Source organism: Antechinus flavipes, chromosome 4 (genome assembly GCF_016432865.1).
Source record: "Antechinus flavipes isolate AdamAnt ecotype Samford, QLD, Australia chromosome 4, AdamAnt_v2, whole genome shotgun sequence".
NCBI classification, from domain to species: Eukaryota; Metazoa; Chordata; class Mammalia; order Dasyuromorphia; family Dasyuridae; genus Antechinus; species Antechinus flavipes.
In genome coordinates this window covers 236,964,836-236,986,027 of record NC_067401.1, presented here as the reverse complement: position 1 = coordinate 236,986,027, position 21,192 = coordinate 236,964,836, and the positions used below count along the sequence as shown (strand labels likewise).

The window sequence follows — 21,192 nt, the reverse complement described above, 5'->3', positions numbered from 1 at the left end:
CTCTGATGAAGGCCTCATTTTTCAACTATATAAGGAATATATTTTTCCCTATATAGGGAACTGGTCAAATATAATAAAATATATATCCTTTGGCCTAACAATACCATTATTAGGTGTGAACTCCAAAAAAGATTTTTTTTAAAAAAAGAACCTTATATTTATAAAAAATATTTATAGCTGCTCTTTTCTAGGGACAAAGAATAGGAAATTGAGGAAATAACCCTCAATTGAAGAATGGCTGAATAAATTATGGGATAATAAATAAACTGTAGGGAATTGTGAAGAAATGTTATTGTTATAGAACAAATGATGAGAAAGATGAAAAACCTGGAAAATCTTTCATAAACTCAAGCAAAGTGAAATGTACACAGTACATAATAATAGCAAAGTTGTGGGATGATCAACTATGAATGACTTTGCTATTTTCATAATATAATGATCCAAGACTTCTCTGAAGGACTTGTGGTGAAAAATGCATTACATACTTGAGAAAGAACTGATTGTATCTGAATCCAGACTGAAATTATTTTTTTTTTACTTTTTTTCTTGAGTTTTTTTTTTTTTTTTGGTGTGGAGAGGAGGGAGATCTGTATTTTTTAGATTTATGGAGATGTTTTGCACAGCTTTCTTTGGGCTTTCTCACTTCGGGGGATAGGGGGAGGGCATGAGGAGGTAAGGGTAGAATCTGAAACTCAAAATTTTAAAGCCAGTGTAAAAAGTTGGTTTACAGTTACTTAGAAAATAAAAATATATTTTAAAAAATTTTGTAGCAACTACTGTTATTCATTGCCAAAAACAGTTATTTTAGCATTACATAGATATTCCCCAATCTGGACAGAGCCAGTGTACCATGTGAGGGAACCATGTGAGGGAGAATGGTCAGATGTTTGTGTGTGTTAGGAAAAAATACTTTGATATATGAGTAGAGGAAAAATTTGTAATTAAGGTAACTTTTTGGTTAAAGGATCTTATTGTAGTTTGCCACAACTTTGCATCATCATATGCTTACCTAAAAGTGTTAGCTTAAGGAGAGAGTATCAGAAAGAAGGCAGAAGAAAGAGTACAGAGTATTAGATAAAGCAGAACATCTATTTAGGAACTGATCTGAAAGCAAAGAGTCAGGAAATCTAATCATTCTGATGGAATTTAATCATTTGTGACTATTAGTGTCAAGGTCACAAAACTAGTAAATATCACATCACTCTGAATTCAGTAAAAGTAAGAGGAAGCCTTTGTCTTCAAGAGTGACGAGAAAACCAAAATGATATAATTATTTTTTTTTCCAGCTTATAGTTGTAATTTAGACACTAGGACATTCAGAGTTTCATTTAAATATTATCATATAGGAGAAAAATAAATTTTATTTCTTTTTGCTGGCAAATGCTTTTCTGGTGAGGAATTTGAAAATATTCAAAGCAAGCCATGGTTCAAAGGGGTAAAGATCAGCATTGTGACTATTGCTACACATCCAACTACTGGGATCATTTGTTTTTTCCTGAGTGCACTGAATTTCTTTAATTCTTCACCATGGGGAAAGCAAGGATTGGTTCTTAATTTATGACATTTGAACTTAGACAGCTGGTGTATTTAAAAAAAAAAAAAAACTCTTAAAATCTGCTTTGTAGAAGATTAGCAGAATCCCCAACTTTCCTTAAAAAAAAAAAAAAAAGTGCTGTGAACAGAATTGAGCTTTTACTTCCGTTTCAGTTCATGGTTTTCTAGAAATGAATGTGTATAACTAACCTTTCATTAGACTGAGATCTACCTTTCTCTCACAGGATTTAAATTGTGAGATTAAATATAAAAGCACTTGGGGAAAATTTATATTTGCTTAGGATGGGACAAAGGCTCTTTGGTATCCTTTAAGACAGAAAAACATCACCTATGTTGTACATAATCAGTTTTATTCATCTTTTGTTCCTGATGTTCTTCAGTTCCCTTTAGTTACTCAGAATATATACAAAAAAACCCATTTGAGATATTAATGTGTGGTGATGTTATAACTAGCATAGGTTTACTCAAGGACAGCAAAGAAAGAGAACTGCCCAAGTACCATGCCTGGGGAAAGATTTATTGAAGTTTATAGTCCACTGTCTTGTTCTGCATCCTGTTGGTGCCACTTTGTTATTGGCTGATTTTTGTGTTATGTTTTATGGTAACTGTCTCATGGTAACATGATGATGTGGTTATACAATATCACTGTTCTACTGGGATCCATTATTAATGATTGCTCTGAGACTCAAGATTCGGTGGAAGTTTGAGCTGGGGTGGGTTGGGGGCAACAATCAGAATCTCATAATTCTCCCCTCAAGTAACTGGGATCCAAATTCATTTGCAGGAAGGATAGTCTTCTTTGATGAGCAAAAGAGAGGGGACAAAAAATGTTACAGTGAAGAAATGCCAACACACACTTGAATCAAAACCATGGTGGTTTGGTACATAACAAAGGAGAAAAGGGGGGGAAAAAACTTATCACAGTAGACTCAGCCTTCATCTGGAATCTTGGGACAGCTGTCCCATTTGTGGGGTCTACCTACTTTTCCAAAGGTGTTAAGCATCAGATGATCTCTTTAGTCTTTGTCTTTTTATTTGCATGATTTACTAGCTGCTGCTTCTTCATTGACTTTGACCTGCTGAAAATTATTGGCTTTTGTTCCATTCAATTATTTAACAGAAGCTGTGCATTCATAAGGGCAGGTGGTGCAGTGGTTATAGTACCCAGCCTAAAGTCAAGACGACTCATCTTCATAAGTTCATATTTGACCTCAGATGCTTGCTTAGGTGTGTGATCTCAGATAAGTCATTTATTTAATGTTGTTTGCTTCAGTTCCTCATCTGTAAAATGATGAGCTATCTTTGCCAAACAAAACAAAATAAAACTCCATGTGGACTCACAAAAAGCTGGATACAATTGAAAAATGATTGAATAACATGCATTCATAGAATACTCAACATACATTCATAGAGTACTCACCCAACTAATCATCCAGTTCTCGCATCCCCAAACCTGAAATGTACTTTCACTAATTCACAACTTTTTGACATCTGATCCTATAAGTGCCATATAGTATAAGTCTTGGAAAAAAGGAAAATTGTATTTAAAATTGAGATTTCTTCCAAAATTCTTGTGTGTGTGTGTGTGTGTGTGTGTGTGTGTGTATGTACACACACACACACACACATATATTTAATGAATGTAATGATTGACTGGATGTGTCAATATACTTCATAAAAGTTTTTAAACACCAGAATAATTATCAGAGGAAATATTTGCCAAACTAATTATGTATAAATTTTTTTGCTCTTGAGAACTATTCTATTTAAGTTATATTATGTGACAGCATTTAAACTGATTTAACAACAACAAAAAAGCCTTAGTAACAAAAGATTTTATAATTGCTTATTTAAATACGTTTATCTAGCAGGTAGTAACATGAAATTAAATCTCTTAGTTTATTGTATAGTTTGAGATTGACTTGTTACAGTTCTTCTAAAATTTCCATGTATTAAATTTAAATTTATTAGATTTTTGGAATTTGAAGTATTATTATACATAAGGATTGTACCAGGTGACATCTAGCTTATCCCTAATAAGGAATATGCAGAATGGGTAACAGAATAAACAAGTAACTTCCATTTGAGTAGAAAAATCCATTGCCTCACTTAGATTCATTCATTCATAATCATCAGAAATTAGCACCAGATGTATAAGAATAATTCCTCAGACTGACAACTATTATTTCATATCACAGATGACAATTCTACTTGTTTTGCTGTTTTGGATATTAGCAGTAGCAGAATTAAGAACAGCACATATTTATGTGGCCCTTTGAAGTTTGCATACCTTTTTAAATATATTATTTCATTTAAGACTCAAAGTAAGGATATCTGTATGATATATCCTTTTAGCCCTATTTTCCAGATGAGAAAATTAGCCCAAAGTAATATTTAAATGATTCCAAATCTTGCTTGAATCATTCCAAACTGCCTCTCAAATTTAACATCATGAGCTTAAAAAAATTAAACATTTAAAAAGCATAATTTAAGTTTCCTTAGCTTGTAAATTGTAATGTAAGAGTACAAAAAAAAAAAAAATCCTGATTATGGATTATTCTAGTATTGGATACCTTAAAGAAGAACTTTGTTATACTTTGAATTTATTATTCCAATAGTAAAGGAAGATACGTGACTTTTGTCAGTAGTCAAAAAGTGAGATATGTGGCAATGGAATTACAAATGAAGGAATATATTTGACAAATAATTTGAATAAGAATTGATAGAATTATAGTGGATATAAATTTTTTCTAAAAGATTATAGTAGTCATCATCTTCTTTGTTGAGATTCAATAGACAAACAACTTTTAATAGAAGTAATGAAATTTTAAACAAGAGTTGAAAGAACTTAATTGAATATGATGTCTAATGGGAAATGTTAGTGATGTGTTGAAAAGTGAAAAAGCCTGGTGACTAAAATAAAGACAATCAAATCATTATGATATTTAGTCCTGGAAGTCTTGGTTAACCTTTTAATTTTATTGATGGGGAAAGTGAATCAAAGTAGTGATATAAATGACTTACTCAATATCTTTCAGGAGTAAGTGGCAGGCAAAGTTGGCATTCATACATAGGCCACTTGTTTCAAATGGATTATGTAAATTTAGAATGTCATTGTTTACCTTGTGAAAGAGCATTTTCAATAGTGTTCCAAAATTGAGACCAGATCCAAGTGTTTAATTTTAATATGTCTAGTAATAAATTCTCAACAAAAACAAAATCCAAATCAACAAAATAAACATTTTTCATACTCAGAGATAATGATATTAAGTTTCTTTCAAATAGCCAAGTTAAGCCCTGTTTTGAGATGTTTCCAGATAATAGGTTCCTGATCCAAATATGTTGATAATTAGATTACACAGAACTGGAATTTCTTCCATTCTGTTTTACTTTTTTTTCTTAGTGAAAACACTCTTTCAGTTTCAGTTGTCGGCATATATTTTTTTTAACATGTCCCAAACATTTTTGATGCAGACTTTGATTAATTCTATAATTTAGATTTCTTAAAAACATTCAAACTACTAGAGAGAATAACACAAGAATCATAAAATGTTTATTACCATAATAAATGCATTTTTGTAATTTCTCTTTATTTTGTAAATACTAAATTTTTTCAGATATGATATTTAGATTCTCTGCTTATTAGGTATTTTTAAGACAAAACCTGAAGGCTTTAATTATGAGATATGGTTACTCTTTTTAATATTAAACAAACCATTTTTCCCCATTGGTATATTGTATTTGTTTTATAGCTTTTTCTTTTGAAGGGAGCCCCAAAGAAGTATATAGTGACAACCAGTTTTTTGTCTCAGTGCCCACCATGAAGATTTTTTTTTGTCTCTGTGCTAGTTCTGAACATTTACCTTGGTGTGTGTGACTGGCTCTAAGGTTGTACCTCCGAGAGCTACTGTAAGGGTCCTTCCGTATATCTGTGACAGTCTGTCTCTGGGTGGGAGCATGTTGTTCCATGTGACTGACTATCTCAGCATGTCTGCCATCCACTGTGTATCACCTGCCAGGACTATAAGATTCCAGGACTCAGCTATGAGTTCCTTATCTATCCTTTTTAGTCCCTGCTGTCATCTGTTTTCTCTCAGGGTTCTCTGGCAATCTATCTGACCTTTGACAAGATCCTTTTTTGGGGGAGGAAGTGGGGAGGGGGACTGCCCTGAGGAATTAAGTGATATGTATATAAATAAAATTTAAAAAAAAAAAATACTTGGGCACTTTTTGGAATGCTTGCTACTGTTGAACTATACTTTTTGCTTTGGGAGATAAATTGAAATTATTTTTCCAAAGCACAATTTATCATAGCTTTTTTAAATGAAATTTTTTAAATGGCGCAGATACAGGGAAAAAAGTAATAATAAGTATCATATTAAACAGTAGTCTTCTGTATGGTTCTATAAACATTGCTCTAAAGGTCACTGAATTCCTGTGTCTATCTGTGACTAATTTGTTTCATATAAAATATTTTTTGAATCACAGAAATTCTCATTTCTAAATATTTTATTAAAGTTTTCAAATTTCAAAGTTTCAAATCTCTGATTCTAGTCATTGATCATGAAGTAGAATGTTAGATTAACCATCATTTAATATACATTTGGGGAAAGTATTAGTAAAGAAATCTTTTGCCAAAGGGTCATTAAGGGAGTCTTAACATTTGCAGTTCAACTTTTTAGATTGGAGCACATGTTTATCCAGATAACCACTTGTTTATTTTATTTTTATCTTGTTTAATTTTAATTTTGTTTTATTGCCACTTAACCTTTCTAAAAGAATACACCTCTTAACTGTTTAAAATTGCTTGGCATTTTAAGTCTCATAAATAATCAGTATTCCAGTAGCCACTAATTTTCAGTTGTCAGAATTAAACCAAGAAAGACTCCTTAATATTAGTATAGCTTAATTTTAGGGGGAAAAAAGTGTGTTAAATTCTAAAAGTATTTATTTATGAAATGTACAGTGTCTGATTTTCTTTGTTCAAGCACATATTTAAAAAGTGACTACCTTATATGTGAAGTACTATTCCAGGGCCTGGTAAAGGTAGGATGGAAATGAAGAGATTTTGCAATTTTAATCTAAATGTAGGGTTATTATGTGGTAGAAATCACATCCCAAGTTCATAGGAAGGCATGGCCAATTTTGGAAACTAGAGCTTTGTGCTAAATTCTATATAAGTACAAAAAGAAAGGACTATCTGTAAAGTAGAAAAAACTTCTACAAATATTTGATAGATGTAGGAGAGAGAGAAAGAGAATGTCAGGCATTTATTAAGATTTGCAGTTTTTTTTTTAGGTACTTTTCTTTGTACTGAGACTACAGATATTCAAAGAGCTTACATTTAAGTAGTGAAAAACAAGACATAAAGTTAAGTTAGAAAGGGGTTCTCCTTTCCTTGGTAAGATAAAGCAGAGCCTCCCCTATTGAAGTAGAGCAATTCAGGGTAAGATGTGCAACCAACCAACCAAAAGATGAAGAAATAATAAATCCCTGGATAAACTCTTTAAAAATATAAATGTTACTTGTAATAAAATGGTCCATATTAAAATTATCCCTCATAAGAACTTTTTTATTGTCATCTTAATTCAGAAGTTTTATTATAACTAGCATTCTTACGCTACTTGTTTGTGTTACACTTTAGGGAAAAAAAAAATTTAGTCAGAGACTTTATGTTTTATCTCCTAGCATTTAAGAATGCAGATTTTGTGTTTGTAGACATAATTAAAAAATACTCTCTAAAGTTCAAATATGGATACTCCAATCATTCAATTCACATGGATGTATTTTCATTTAAAGGCTTATAAAACTAGTCTATCAGTTAGTTAATATATGTACTATGTGGCAGGCTTTCTGCTACTCCCTGACAAATCAAGGAAAGGCCAAAGATAATTACTGACTTCAAGGAGCTTATAATCTAACCAAGGAAGACAACAGAGCAGAAGAATCAAAAAGTCAGGGCTGGGGTGGGAAAAGTACCCAATGTAGTTACATGATGGAGCAATCTAGAGAAAAATAGCTGGGTAAAAATAAAAAAAAATATTGCCTTGGATTCTCTACTTAATTGAAGATTCTGAGAGGAGGGAAGTCTCTAATCTCACTGAGACAATTGGGGTTAAGTGACTTGTCCAGGGTCTAGGCAAATGTTAAGTGTCTGAGGCCAGATTTGTACTTAGGTCCTCCTGACTTCAGGAGTGGTGCTCTATCTACTTTGCCACCTAGCTGCCCCCAGATTGCATTTTTTACATGATTCTTACTGTTTAAGATATGAATTTCAAAATATTAATTTAGGGTTTTTTTCCAACACCATTATGAAACATTATAGTGGACAAGCTAGTTCTATAGTTTAGTGTTATAAATACAACTTTATGATGGCCTGTTACAATGTTTTAATTAATAACTTAAATCTCAATCAATGTTAATGTGGCAAAGTTTATTTGGGTTATACTTATTCTTAGAAAAATCAAGTAGCAATGAATATGACCTTAGTTTTAAGTTGAATGAATGGATGAAACACAACATAATGTACTCTGAATTTTGTATTTGTCTTCTTAAATGTTCAAGAAGTGAGACAACCTAGGTTTAAATACTAGCATTCATCTTTGACCTAATCTTAATAGCATGACTTGTTGGGATAGTTATGTTCTCTTTTTTTGTAATGAGGGGGACTGAGCTGGAACATATTTCCCGTCCTTTCTAACTCCAAAATTCTGTTATTTTAAATAACTTTACCTCCCATTCCAAGTGAATGGAGAATGGAGTCTTTGGAAAGTTTTACTTTCAAAATTTGGTGAAAGTTAACTGTCTTTTTTTTTTTTTTTTTTTTTTTACTTTTGAGTTAATTCCTTTGTATTTTTGTATTAATAGATAAAAATGTTGTTATAAATGAATAACAATAATATTTCTCTAAGTTTGGTTATAACTAGTTATTGTCTTATGTTGGTTATTTCTGCATATAGTTCTGCTGTGCCATATTGTGAGGTTAATAAACTAAAGGACTCATAGATAATAGCTAATATTTATATAGTGCTTTAAGGTTTACAAAGTGCTTTACTAATCTCATTGAATCCTCACAACAGTAATGTGTGATAAGTGCCCATTTTATAGATGAGGAAACTGAGATAGATGGAGAGATTAAGTGATTTAGTCATGGTCAAACTGCTGGTAAGTTTCTGATGCTAGATTTGAACTTAGGTCTGTCTGATTCCAGCATGAGCTAACTATTGTGCCACCTAGATGGCTATCATAGATGTAGAACCAGAAGATATATTAGAGGCCATGAATTATACAGATAAGGAAACTGAAATCTTAGAAAGGTTGTGACAAGACATCACATTGCAAGTAAGTGTCTGTGACACATTTCCAATTCTGTTCTTCCTGATTCCAAATTCAGCACTATATGGGCTTTTGGAAATTCTTATAGCATATGTATGATAATAGCATATTATATTTTAAGCTCTAATTTTATGTTCATCCGTAACCCTTATATATTAGGATTCAGAATACCTTAAATGTTAACATTTATATTTGGGAAATAGCATTCTTCTAGTGAAAATAACACTGAATATATATCCTGGAGCCTCAGGTTTCAAACCTGTTTTTCTACTTGCTGTCTCTGAAACTTAGGACAAATTACTTAACTATCTTCAGGTCAGTTCCTCCTCCTTTAAGTGGGGACAATAATCCTTGCTACCTGCCTGAGTTGTTGTATAGATGCCTAGGATTACATAAAGTATTTCATAAGCCTTTAAGCACTATACATATGCACATATGTAATCATTTTTATATAAGCAATGAGAACATAATGTGTTTCTCTTTAGTTTATATATGAATAAAATGAGGCAGGTTCAATTTGGGGTCATTGCTATCTGTGACGAAGCTGGGGTTTATATGCATTTTTCTTTTAGCACTTTGGATACTTAGTAAATAAAGTTTAAAATATTGGTTTCCACAATTTTATTGGAAGTAAACAATCGTTTCTTATGTATTATCTCATTTAACAAGGTAAAAGTACTATCTCATTTAACAAGGAATCTCTTGTTTAGTGATTGATAAAGTTTGCTGTAGATGTTATGTGAATACTTTTTGCCCTATACAAGTGTTCTCAATCAAATAGTCTTTCAAGTTATTAAAAACTTAATGTGACAACTGGAATTATATTCTAAATAAAAATGCACGTTGGATTGATTTTTATTAAAACATTGGCACACTAATATCTCATGATCAATAAGATTGAGTGTAATGTGTTTATGCTTTTAATATAAACTTTTAGAACATCTTGAGCTACATTTTAGTAATATGTTTTTGTTTTTAGATCATATGGGGAATATTTTTCATCCTTGTGGCACTACTGTTCACAGTTTCTCTCTTTCTGTCAAAGTAAGTACATTTCAGTGTAGTTTTACTAAATCATTTGCACAAGTCATATAATGTTATACTTTTTCCTTGCTAAAATCCATTAGTGTAGTCTGTTTATCTTGAGTTATTTACTTTACTTGCAATGCTCTACAGTGTTAACTTTCATAAAGAATGGCTGTGTTCTTGTAAAGAACAGTATTTATCCTATCACATTGAATCAACTGAATATTGCTCTTGTAAAACATTTAAATGAAGTTCAGTTTTCTGTACATTTATTTCTACCACCAGTTTTTGTTCTGTGTTTAGATTATGGTCATTTCTTTATTTCATCAAATACACAACGTTCTATGTAAAAATTCAAACTTAATTAATTTATTTATTTTTAACTTTAGTCTGGACAAAGCTCTTCATTCAGCTGGCATTGATTCTGGATTCATAATATTTGGAACCAACCTGACAAATCCACTGAATATGCTTTTGCCTATACTACAGACAGTGAGTAGTGAATAATAATAATAATTTAGTAGTAATAATAATCATACATTTTTGTTAGGTGCTTTGAAACTCAACATCACCTAAAATTTTGTTTCTAGAACAGAATATATTTATCTCTTAACTGCTTCATATAGATATTATCTTGGTAATCAGGAAAAGTGATAAGTACTCTAGAATAATACTTTTAAAGTAACTTTATTAACTGGGGATAGAAAATTTTAAAACTTTACTAACCCTTCATTAACTTACATCACTGGAAAAAGAATCGTTTCACAGAAAATTTTTCAAATAACTGAAATATCCTCCCTTTAATTGTTATGGATTTATAATTTTTTAAATGGAAATCTTACTTGCATCTTAGTTTTAAAGTATAGTGATCATAATTTAAATTTTTCTTGATGACTTGGAGCATTATGTACTGAATTATGATGATTCTCTAGGCTTATTTTGATTTGTATAATTGTTTAGCTTTATATTAATTGACTCATGGCTGCTATACTTTTTTAGTTTTTATATAATTTTTAAAAATAAATTTTTGGTCTTCTTCATAGTCAATTATTAGTCCTTTTTAACAAAAAAATTTTTTTAATTATTTTATTTTTAATCAATAAAAATCAACCTTTTTTCTCTCTTCCTCTCTCATAATTAAGAATGAAAGAAAAACAAAACTCTTCCTGTAAATGTGTAGTCAGGCAAAACAAATTTCTATATTGGTTATATTAAAAAAAAATCTCATTCTGCACTTTTGAGTGATGTGGGTAACCATATTTTATCATTAGGCCTCTGGAATTGTGATTGATCATTACATCAATCAAAGTTCCAAATTCTTTCAATTATTTATCTTGATTATATTGTTATCATCATATAAATTGTCCTCCAGGTTCTATTCACTTAATTCTGCATCAGTTTGTATAAGTCTAGATCTGAGAATCATTTCCACAGAGATGATTATCGAACCCATCAGAGCTAATGTGATTATAAATCATAGTTAGTATAGAGAAAATACAAAAGAGGGCCCTTTAGGAAGAGCCTTAGGTAGTTTAGTGATATAAAGAATCATCAAAAGAGATTAAGAAGGATTAGACAAGCAAGAGGAAGATAACTAGAAAGGAACAATATAACAAAAATACAGAAAGGAGATTATTTAAGAGGAAGTGATAAGCATCAGATGTTATCTAAGTTTAGGAGATTGAGATTTGAGAAAAAGACAGAGTTGGTAATTAAGTTGAATTTTGAGGTCTGAAGATTATATGAGGCTTATAGGAAAGAGTTTGTAAAAACTAATATTTTGTTTGTTTTTGTTTTTTGCTGAGACATTTGGAGTTAAGTGACTTGCCCAGGGCCACACAACAGAAGTGTTACTTCTATCCACTGAGCCACCTAGCTGCCTCTTGTATAAACTATTTTCTTGAGTTTAAATGGGAAGGGAAAGGAGAGGTACAGTACAATAGTCAGAATGGTAGCATCAAGTTAGGATGTTTTTTATACATACACAATTATATGAAGTTGACCTTGGCAAAGGAGAAGATCCACTTTTCTGTCTGAATAAGGAAAAAAGAAGGAATAGCTAGGGAAGCTATCTTATTGTTCTAAGATGAGTAGAAAAAGGGAAGCTCTTGACAAATGCCTTTAGTTTTTTTTCAGCCAATAAACAAACAAAATCCAATGGTATCCTTTACTGAGAAGATTAAAAAAAAAAAGTCTATGCCATAAGATTCTTGAGAATAGATGAGAAAGTTTGATTCAGTCAAACTGTTAAAGCAAGCTAAAAAATTTGCCCAAAGGAAAGTACTTATGACTTAAATGAATGAAGAACTTAGGCATTCACAATATTAAAATGCCTGAGTTTTTATAATATGATGTATGTGGATTCTATTGCTTCTATTTCTACTGCTTAGAAGTACTTTTTTCTTTTTGTGACTTCTGGTTGTTAGCTGTGTTATGAATGTATCAGTAATAGTGGATTAATAAACTATATAGCTAAGATATTACTGTAATTACACATTAGTAAAATTTCTCCATTTTTAAACTTTTTAATTCTTTCAAATAGAAATAAGCAATAATTTCATGGTTACTAATTGAAATTAGTATGAAGTATGAATACATAAATGCATTCTAAAAGCTTAGATCTAATTGCATCACTGATCTAAACATTTGAAAATTCAGTTACTCATCAAATGAAATCTTGTTTGTAAAATGCAAATTTCATAAGCATAATTTGCTTAAGTGTCAACATATCAAGACATTACTATTTCTTAATAAGTCATAATCACATCTCTTTTTCCTTACAAATTAATAACTTGTTAATGTGGCTGTCATTTTTCTGAATGAAAGCATACCATTTTTTTGAAGATATTTTCTATGGATAATAGTATATTTAATTAACCATTAGCAGATTTAAAAACCACTTACCTAGATGACAGTGTTGACAAAAAGATTTTGGAAATTGTGACATTGCATAACATTCTAAAACACATACATCAATTGGTATTGTTCATATTATAAGAAATTTTAATCAAGAAATAACTATTTGTAATTTAATAAGGAGTTTATTTACTTTCTATCCTATTATGATTTTTTTTTTTAATATGGATGTGGGTTCTATTTTGACTAATTTCTTAAGAGTCTGTTATTTTTACATTATATCTATATATCTCTATTTATTTCCCTGGAATGTTTCATAAACATTTCATAAACATAACCATAGTTCATTAAAGTCTTAAGAGAATTATTTATTTTCTTTGATATTTATTTTGAATGAGACCTTTTCTGCCATTTACTAAAACACTTAAAAATATTAAATTTATTTTAAAGCATTGCTTAAAATCAGTTATTATTAATTAGACAACCTATTTTCCCTTTTGATTTGATCACAGTAACTGTAGAATTAGTTGGAATTTGATAGTTTGAATATCTTGCACATTTTTCAGAATAAGTATCTTGGGCAAATTTATTATACTACTCTCAGAGTTTATTTCTGTGCAGATTTTTATGTCGTAGCATTCTTGACAGTTTATTTCTGTATTAAAATTGAATTTTTCTGTTTCAGGTTTTCCCACTTGATTATCTTCTTATAACAACCATAATTATGTACTTCATTTTCACTTCAATGGCGGGAATTCGGAATATTGGCATATGGTTCTTTTGGATCAGAGTGAGTAATAAAAATATATACCACTCAAAAATAATTTTTGTTTAACCTCCACCCATATATGCAACATCTAGTACCAAAGCATATTATTTGTTTTGTGAAGATAAAGGGAGAAGTTTCACCAAAGTTATCAAAAATGATTAATCATCAGTTTTTCATTAGATATTTAAATTTATAGAATTTATAATTCTCTGCAACATTTGTGTGATCACATTCAATAAACACTGAAATTTAAAGGGTGGCATTTAATCTAAAGCTTTGAAATTAAGCTATACAGTACACAAATTTTATGCTAGAGAAATTATTCAACTTTATTATGTTAAATATCCACACAAATTAAATGTAATATTTAAAGTACACCCATGAAGATATTGTTTGAATCTTAGGAGTTAATTTAATAAAAATTCATCTCCTTGATGCCTTTTTATATGTAAAGACATAAAAATAGGTGTGGAAAACTAAAAAAAAAATCAAACAGTAATGTCATGATGTATTTGATATCAGATTTAATGGAACATATTTTAACAGTTCCACTGATTTGAAACAAATGAATTGATTCCTTTATATTTCTCTTGTTCCTAATGTTGGTTTACCCATATTTGGAAAAAGTGTAAAAATATCTTATTTCAGAGGTTGTCACAACCCAATTGTTATAATAGTTTACCTATAGTTTTCTTAAATGTATTTCATGAATATGGTATTGTCATTCAATTGATTTCACTTTATTTCATATTACAAATTTATAATATATATAATAATATGTAACATGTAATCAGATACTTAAAATTATAACTTAAAACCTGTTATATTGAAGATAGGTATCTACATTTTTTTAAAAGAAGAAAAAAAGAGCTCATTAATTTATTTAACCTCTGCTCTACAGTTAATATAAAAATATTGACTTTGTTAATATTTTAGTATCTAGATGGCTGGTTTTAAAAATTGATCACATATATAGGCCATTTTGGATTTAGAAGCTTTTGCATTAACTATTTTCTGTGAACCAATAAGCTAGATTGAACCTAAAAGCTCTGTGAGGAAAGAGCTTTTTATAACCACTAGCAATGATTAAGACCTTTTAGACTTTATTTTGGATTGATTACGAAAGAATTTCCTTTAATAGAGAATATGAGCTTAATGTTCTGCTTGAAACAATATTGCTAATGTTTTAATGCTGTACTTTTTTCCCATAGCTATACAAGATCAGAAGAGGTAGAACCAGACCCCAAGCACTCTTATTTCTCTGCATGATACTTCTACTGATTGTCCTTCACACTAGCTATATGATTTACAGTCTTGCCCCCCAATACGTTATGTATGGAAGCCAAAAATACTTAATAGAGGTGAGCACTATATATTAATATAACTTCATCTATATTTTTCTGGAATATAAAATCTTAGATCTGAAACAGATCATAGAGGCCATCTAGTCCACATGATAACATTTTATATATATTTTAGAACATTTTCATGACATCTCCTTTCCTATTTAATTTTCATTTTTATCTAATCATTTCCACATTCTTCTAGTATAGATATACTATAAATAGTATAGATAGTACAGCATATAGATAATATATATTATAGATAGATAGTATATGCCATAGATCGTATAAACGCTATGTTTATATTTTTCATATAACATAGTATAAGATTATTCATATATTATAGTGTAAAATTCTCTTCAGAATTATGTACTAAACTTGATTATAAAGCCTTAAATAAATATCATGCCACTAGGTTATTGCATTTTATTTCAGAGCTTTATTAAAATTCCTAATATTACCTCTTAATGAATGACTATATATTTAATAAGTTCCAAAAGGAAATACTTGAGGAGAATATTATATTAGTTCTCAGAGGGAGCTCCTTTATTCTGCTACTTCAGTTACATTTATTTTCTAATAGCATAGAAGAAAGCCCTCTTCTAGTTCTGTTCTGACTGATGGGAAAAGAGAATACAAGTCAACATCCTATGTCTCCTTTTTTCTAATTTTTTCACTCCTACAGTTAATCTTGTGTAGTACTTACAAAATAATTTTTCTGAAATAACTTCATTTTTTATTGTTGTGCCATGCTATTTTATTTTTTAGATAATACAATTTCTTTTTAAATTTTATTTTTATTTTAAAAATTAAATAAGAAAAATAGAAAAGAAATGCAAAATAAAACAAAAAAATATTATCATATACCCAGAAGAACATCAGGAAGGATTAAAAATATATAACAACAAATTAACAGTTCAAGAAAGTATATATATTAGTAAAAGAAATTATATTCATGAATGTCCACCTTTTCTTTACTTCCTTGTAAATTCTTTTGTTCTCATCTGTGCACCTTTTTTTACTTTATACTTTTTTCCCCACTTTGATCCTCTCTCCCCCTCAAGCAAGCTATAGTTAAGAAATGATTTATTTATCTATATATATATATAGATATGTACATATATATACATATACACATATCCTGCCCCCTTGACAAGCTTTCCTATCCCTGCTGATTTTTGCTTTCATTCTACTCCATAACTTGCCTTGCTATTACTTAACTTCCCCCTATCCTATCCTTCCCTTACCTTCTTTCCACATCCTTTGCTTCCTTGTCTGCCCATCTCTCTCTACTTACTTCTTTATAGGTTTTGGAGGATGCTGTACCATTTATGGTGTGTGTGTGTGTGTGTGTGTGTGTGTATAGAAAGAGAGAGAGAGAGTTACCTATTGAATCTATTTCTGATGAGAATAGGTTTGCAGAAGTATGAGCCTTTCTTCTCCTTCTAATACCTGTTTCTGTTCTTTCTCTGCCCCTCATTTGTATAACATGATTATTATTTTTAGCTTAAATCTGCTCAGTCTTTCCTTTAAGCTACCCCATTGTTAATGTGAATCTTAAATATATGGTATATACTTGGAGTTGTTTTATTTTTTATTTTTTTGTTTTTTTGCCTTTTTACATTTGGATATATTTGGGGAGGGGAGAAGTAACTTCAGATACTTTCAGGAACACTATCATTTCCCCCCATTAAGACAAGTGAAATAAAGACCTTCATTTTGAAAATTTTCATTATATAGAGTTTTTGTTGCCTTTTTTTTAATTAAAGTTTTTTTTTTTTTTATTTTTAAAGCTTATGCATGGGTAATTTTTCAACATTGACCTTCGAAAAATTTTGTTCCAAATTTTTCCTCCCCTTCCCCCCACATCCTCTCCTAGATGGCAAGCAATCCAATATATGTTAAACATATTAAATATATATGCGTTAAATCCAATATCCACGTTTATATAATTACCGTGCTCCAAAGGAAAGAAAACAAAATGCAGGCAGATAACAAAATAAAGGAGTGAAAATGCTATATTGTGATCCGCACAAGTCCCCACAGACCTTATTATGGGTGTAGATGGCGCTCTCTATCACAAGATCATTGGAAACTGCCCTTAATCAATCATTGTTGAAAAGAGCCACATCCATCATAATTGATTATCATGTAATCTTGCTGTTGGTCTTTTAACTGAATGTGTCAAACATCAGTATATGCTTACATGTGAGTCTCTGTGCTGAAGGTTGAAGATAAAAACACTATACGTGTTCTTTGTGGTAAATTTTCATTTGTTAACACGCATTATATTATATAGGTATTTCATAATTGTACTGTCTTGTTTTCCCATTGGATTTTAAGCTACTAGAAGACAAGCATAAGATTGTTTTATTCTTTTATCCACCTCTCTTTATACCTTTACTTAGTAAATATTTGTTGAATGAAGAAATGATGCTGGGAAAATTGGAAATTAGTATGGCAGAAACTAGGCATTGACCCACACTTAACACCATAAACCAAGATAAGGTCAAAATGGGTTCATGACCTAGGCATAAAAAATGAGATTATAAATAAATTGGAAGAGCATAGGATAGTTTACCTCGCAGACCTGTGGAAGAGGGAGGAATTTATGACCAAAGAAGAACTAGAGATCACTATTGACCACAAAATAGAAAATTTTGATTATATCAAATTGAAAAGTTTTTGTACAAACAAAACAAATGCAGACAAGATTAGAAGGGAAACAATAAACTGGGAAAACATTTTTACAATCAAAGGTTCTGATAAGGCCTCATTTCCAAAATATATAGAGAATTAACTCTAATTTATAAGAAATCAAACCATTCTCCAATTGATAAATGGTCAAAGGATATGAACAGACAATTCTCAGACGAAGAAATTGAAACTATTTATAGACATATGAAAATGTGCTCCAAATCATTATTAATCAGAGAAATGCAAATTAAGACAACTCTGAGATACCACTACACACCTGTCAGACTGGCTAGAATGACAGGGAAAGATAATGTGGAATGTTGGAGGGGATGTGGGAAAACAGGGACACTGATACATTGTTGGTGGAATTGTGAACACATCCAGCCATTCTGGAGAGCAATTAGAAACTATGCTCAAAAAGTTATCAAACTGTGCATACTCTTTGATCCAGCAGTGTTTCTACTGGGCTTATACCCCAAAGAGATCCTAAAGAAAGGAAAGGGACCTGTGTGTGCCAAAATGTTTGTGGCAGCCCTGTTTGTAGTGGCTAGAATCTGGAAAATGAAAGGATGCCCATCAATTGGAGAATGGTTGAGTAAATTGTGGTATATGAATGTTATGGAATATTATTGTTCTGTAAGGAATGACCAGCAGGATGAATACAGAGAGGACTGGCGAGACTTACATGAACTGATGCTAAGTGAAATGACCAGGAGATCATTATATACCTCAACAGCGATACTGTTTGAGGATATATTCTGATGGAAGTGGATCTCTTCGATACAGAGAGTTAATTCAGATCAAAGATGGACAGAAGCAGCTACACCCAAAGAAAGAACACTGGGAAATGAATATAAACTGCTTGTATTTTTGTTTTTCTTCCCGGGTTATTTCTACCTCCTGAATTCAATTCTCCCTGTGCAACAAGAAAACTGTTCAGTTCTGCACACATATATTGTAACTAGGATATACTGTAACCTATTCAACATGTAAAGGACTGCTTGCCATCTAGGGGAGGGGATGGAGGGAGGGAGGGGAGAAATCGGAACAGAAGTGAATGCAAGGGATAATGCTGTAAAAAAAATTACCCTGGCATGGGTTCTATCAATAAAAAGTTATTAAAAAAAAAGAAAAAAAATGATGTCCTTTTTTAGCAGTTATATGTATGTGTACTAAATGTGTGTTCTAAACAATGATTCATTTCTATCCTGTGGCATTCTTTGGCCTCTGTTTAATTTATGACTGAAGTCTAGAGTTTGTGAGTAATTTGGTTATTCTCTCAAATAATTGTCCTCCAAAGTCTGCAGCACAAATAAGTTATATTTGGGCATCTTGTAACATTCATTTTAAATGATGCCCTCTCCAATCCATCTACATGTGGCTGCCAAAAAAAACATTGCAAAAACAGAAGTTTGACTGTCACTCTTATGCCTCAAGGAATTATCAGAGATAAAATAGAACCTCTTCAGTTTGGCATTAAAACCCTCCAAAACCTGGCTTCTTATTTCACATTTCTCTGCTCTACATGTTTTTATACTCTACCTTCCACACTGACCCATTATTGTTTTCTGAAGGCAGTCCTTTGTACTCGAACTCTGTACCTTTGCTTAGGATTTCACCCAGGCCAAGAGTATACTTCATCTTCAGCTTCACTTTTCAGATTCTGTAACTTCCTTCAAGATTTAGCTCATGGCCCACCTTCAGAAGTAAGCCTTTCCTAAATCATCTAATTGTTAGATGTCTAGCTTTACTTAAATGATTAGGTTTAAACTTATTTATATATACTTTGTATCTGCCAGCCCAACCCCACAAATAAAAGGTAAACTCATGAAGAATAGGAACCATTTTTCAATTTGTTTTACTCAGTTCCTGGTGTATGCTTTGTATGTAATAGGAAATTAATAAAACTTCTGTATTAGTAGAGACTTGAAGCCCATAGTTCAATTCCAGATTCCTTTTGCAATGAATCTCATCAGGGTATGGTAAGGACCCAATTTAGGGCAATTAGTTATAGAAGTATAGAAATGAGATGGATAAAAGAGATGCTGAACTAGTGGAATTGACAAGACTTAGCAACTGAATGGATATGGAAACTGAGGGAGAAAAAACTTTCAAGGACTACAACAAGATTGCCAGTAGGTCAGAAAATTCTGAGCTTTCTTTATATAAGAATAAATGGAGTTTTTCTTAAATCTATCAGCAAGCATTATATATATTGGGGAGAAGCTAGAAGGATTCTCCATTAGATCAGCAGTAAAACAAGGATGCTCATTATTACCACTATTATTCAATATTGTACTAGAAATGTTAGCTTTAGCAATAAAAGAAGAAAAAGAAATTGAAGAAATTAGATTAGGCAATGAGGAAATAAAAAAGAGTGAGAACTCTTTCCAGATGACATGATGATATATTTAGTGAGTCCTTGAAAATCAACTAAAAAACTACTTGAACAATTTAACAATTTTAGAAAAGTTGCAGGGTATAAAATAAAAACTCACATAAAAAATTCTGAAGACTAGAATTGGGCAAGGAGAAGCCAGGGAAGTTATGAGAGATCAAGAAAGATGAAGAAATAACAAAACAAAAAAATATATAAAAAGAATGAAAAAATATAAGAGAATGTGAGACATAAGAAAAACAACAGATTTGGAAAAAGTAAAAAGATTTAGATTATATAAGTGAAGTATGAGAGCAAGAATTCACATGAATTAGATGGTGGAGCAGGAAGTTTGGTAGTTATGGAATCCTAGTGATATCAAGAGTGGGTTAACATTACATATATATACAATACAGGAACATTACATATATAAAATAAAGTGGGTGAGTACAAAAGGGCCTAAAGATTAATGGGAATGGAATAAGCTGTGTAGATTAACAGGAATGGGATAAAGAGAAAGGGTGGGGGGAGAGAAGAATATCCTGGCCCAGGGAGAGGGGAGCAGAGATAGATTAAGTAATAGCAAGACAAGGTAGCAAGTAAACTTAAAGGTAGGAGATTTTTCATTTTCTGCTGTGTAGTTTTAGAATAAAGTAAAAATCTGCAAACAAGCAAAGAAAAGATGGACAGTCCTGAATACAATGTGTAGCATTTATTTTTTTTCTTGAAATTAGAATTCATTGTTTGATATTTTGAATCCTCTCTTATGTTCTGCTGTACACATGACAATATTTTTTCTTTTTCTATTTGTTTAAATCAATAAAAATAAATGTCTAGCATACAGTTAGTGATATAGTACCAAAAATTAGGATTGGTTGTATAAGTTCCTTGTGAGTAGGAGCAATTTGATTTTGTTTTGGTATCCCCAGTATCTGCCACATGATTTGGAACTTTATAAATTGATATTTATAGAAACTAAAATTATGAAAGATTACTGAGAAATAGATGAGAGAGTAAAGGGGGACCAAAGACAGATTCTTGACAGGAAATGATGATGAATCCAGTAAAAGAGACTGAGAATGCACAATAAAGCTGAAGGAGAGTCAAGAGAAAACAATGTCATAAAAATTTAAGGAGAGATCCAAGGGACAAGAGAAGGTGTAATAGTCATCAATGTAAGGTGCTTCAAGGAAGTCAAATTGAAGACTGAGAATGACCCATCAGATTTAAGAGAA

At 31.1% G+C, this 21,192-nt stretch overlaps 1 protein-coding gene across 1 annotated transcript in view; it reads left to right on the top strand.

The window, feature by feature from the left end:
- LMBRD1 (LMBR1 domain containing 1) overlaps window positions 1–21,192 on the top strand; it is a 181,967-nt gene that overhangs the window by 134,250 nt on the left and 26,525 nt on the right. Inside the window, exons 10-13 of the mRNA XM_051997214.1 lie at window positions 9,869–9,933; window positions 10,305–10,407; window positions 13,457–13,561; window positions 14,752–14,901. Coding sequence (XP_051853174.1) covers window positions 9,869–9,933; window positions 10,305–10,407; window positions 13,457–13,561; window positions 14,752–14,901 — 423 coding nt within the window. The remainder of the gene's footprint in view (window positions 1–9,868; window positions 9,934–10,304; window positions 10,408–13,456; window positions 13,562–14,751; window positions 14,902–21,192) is intronic.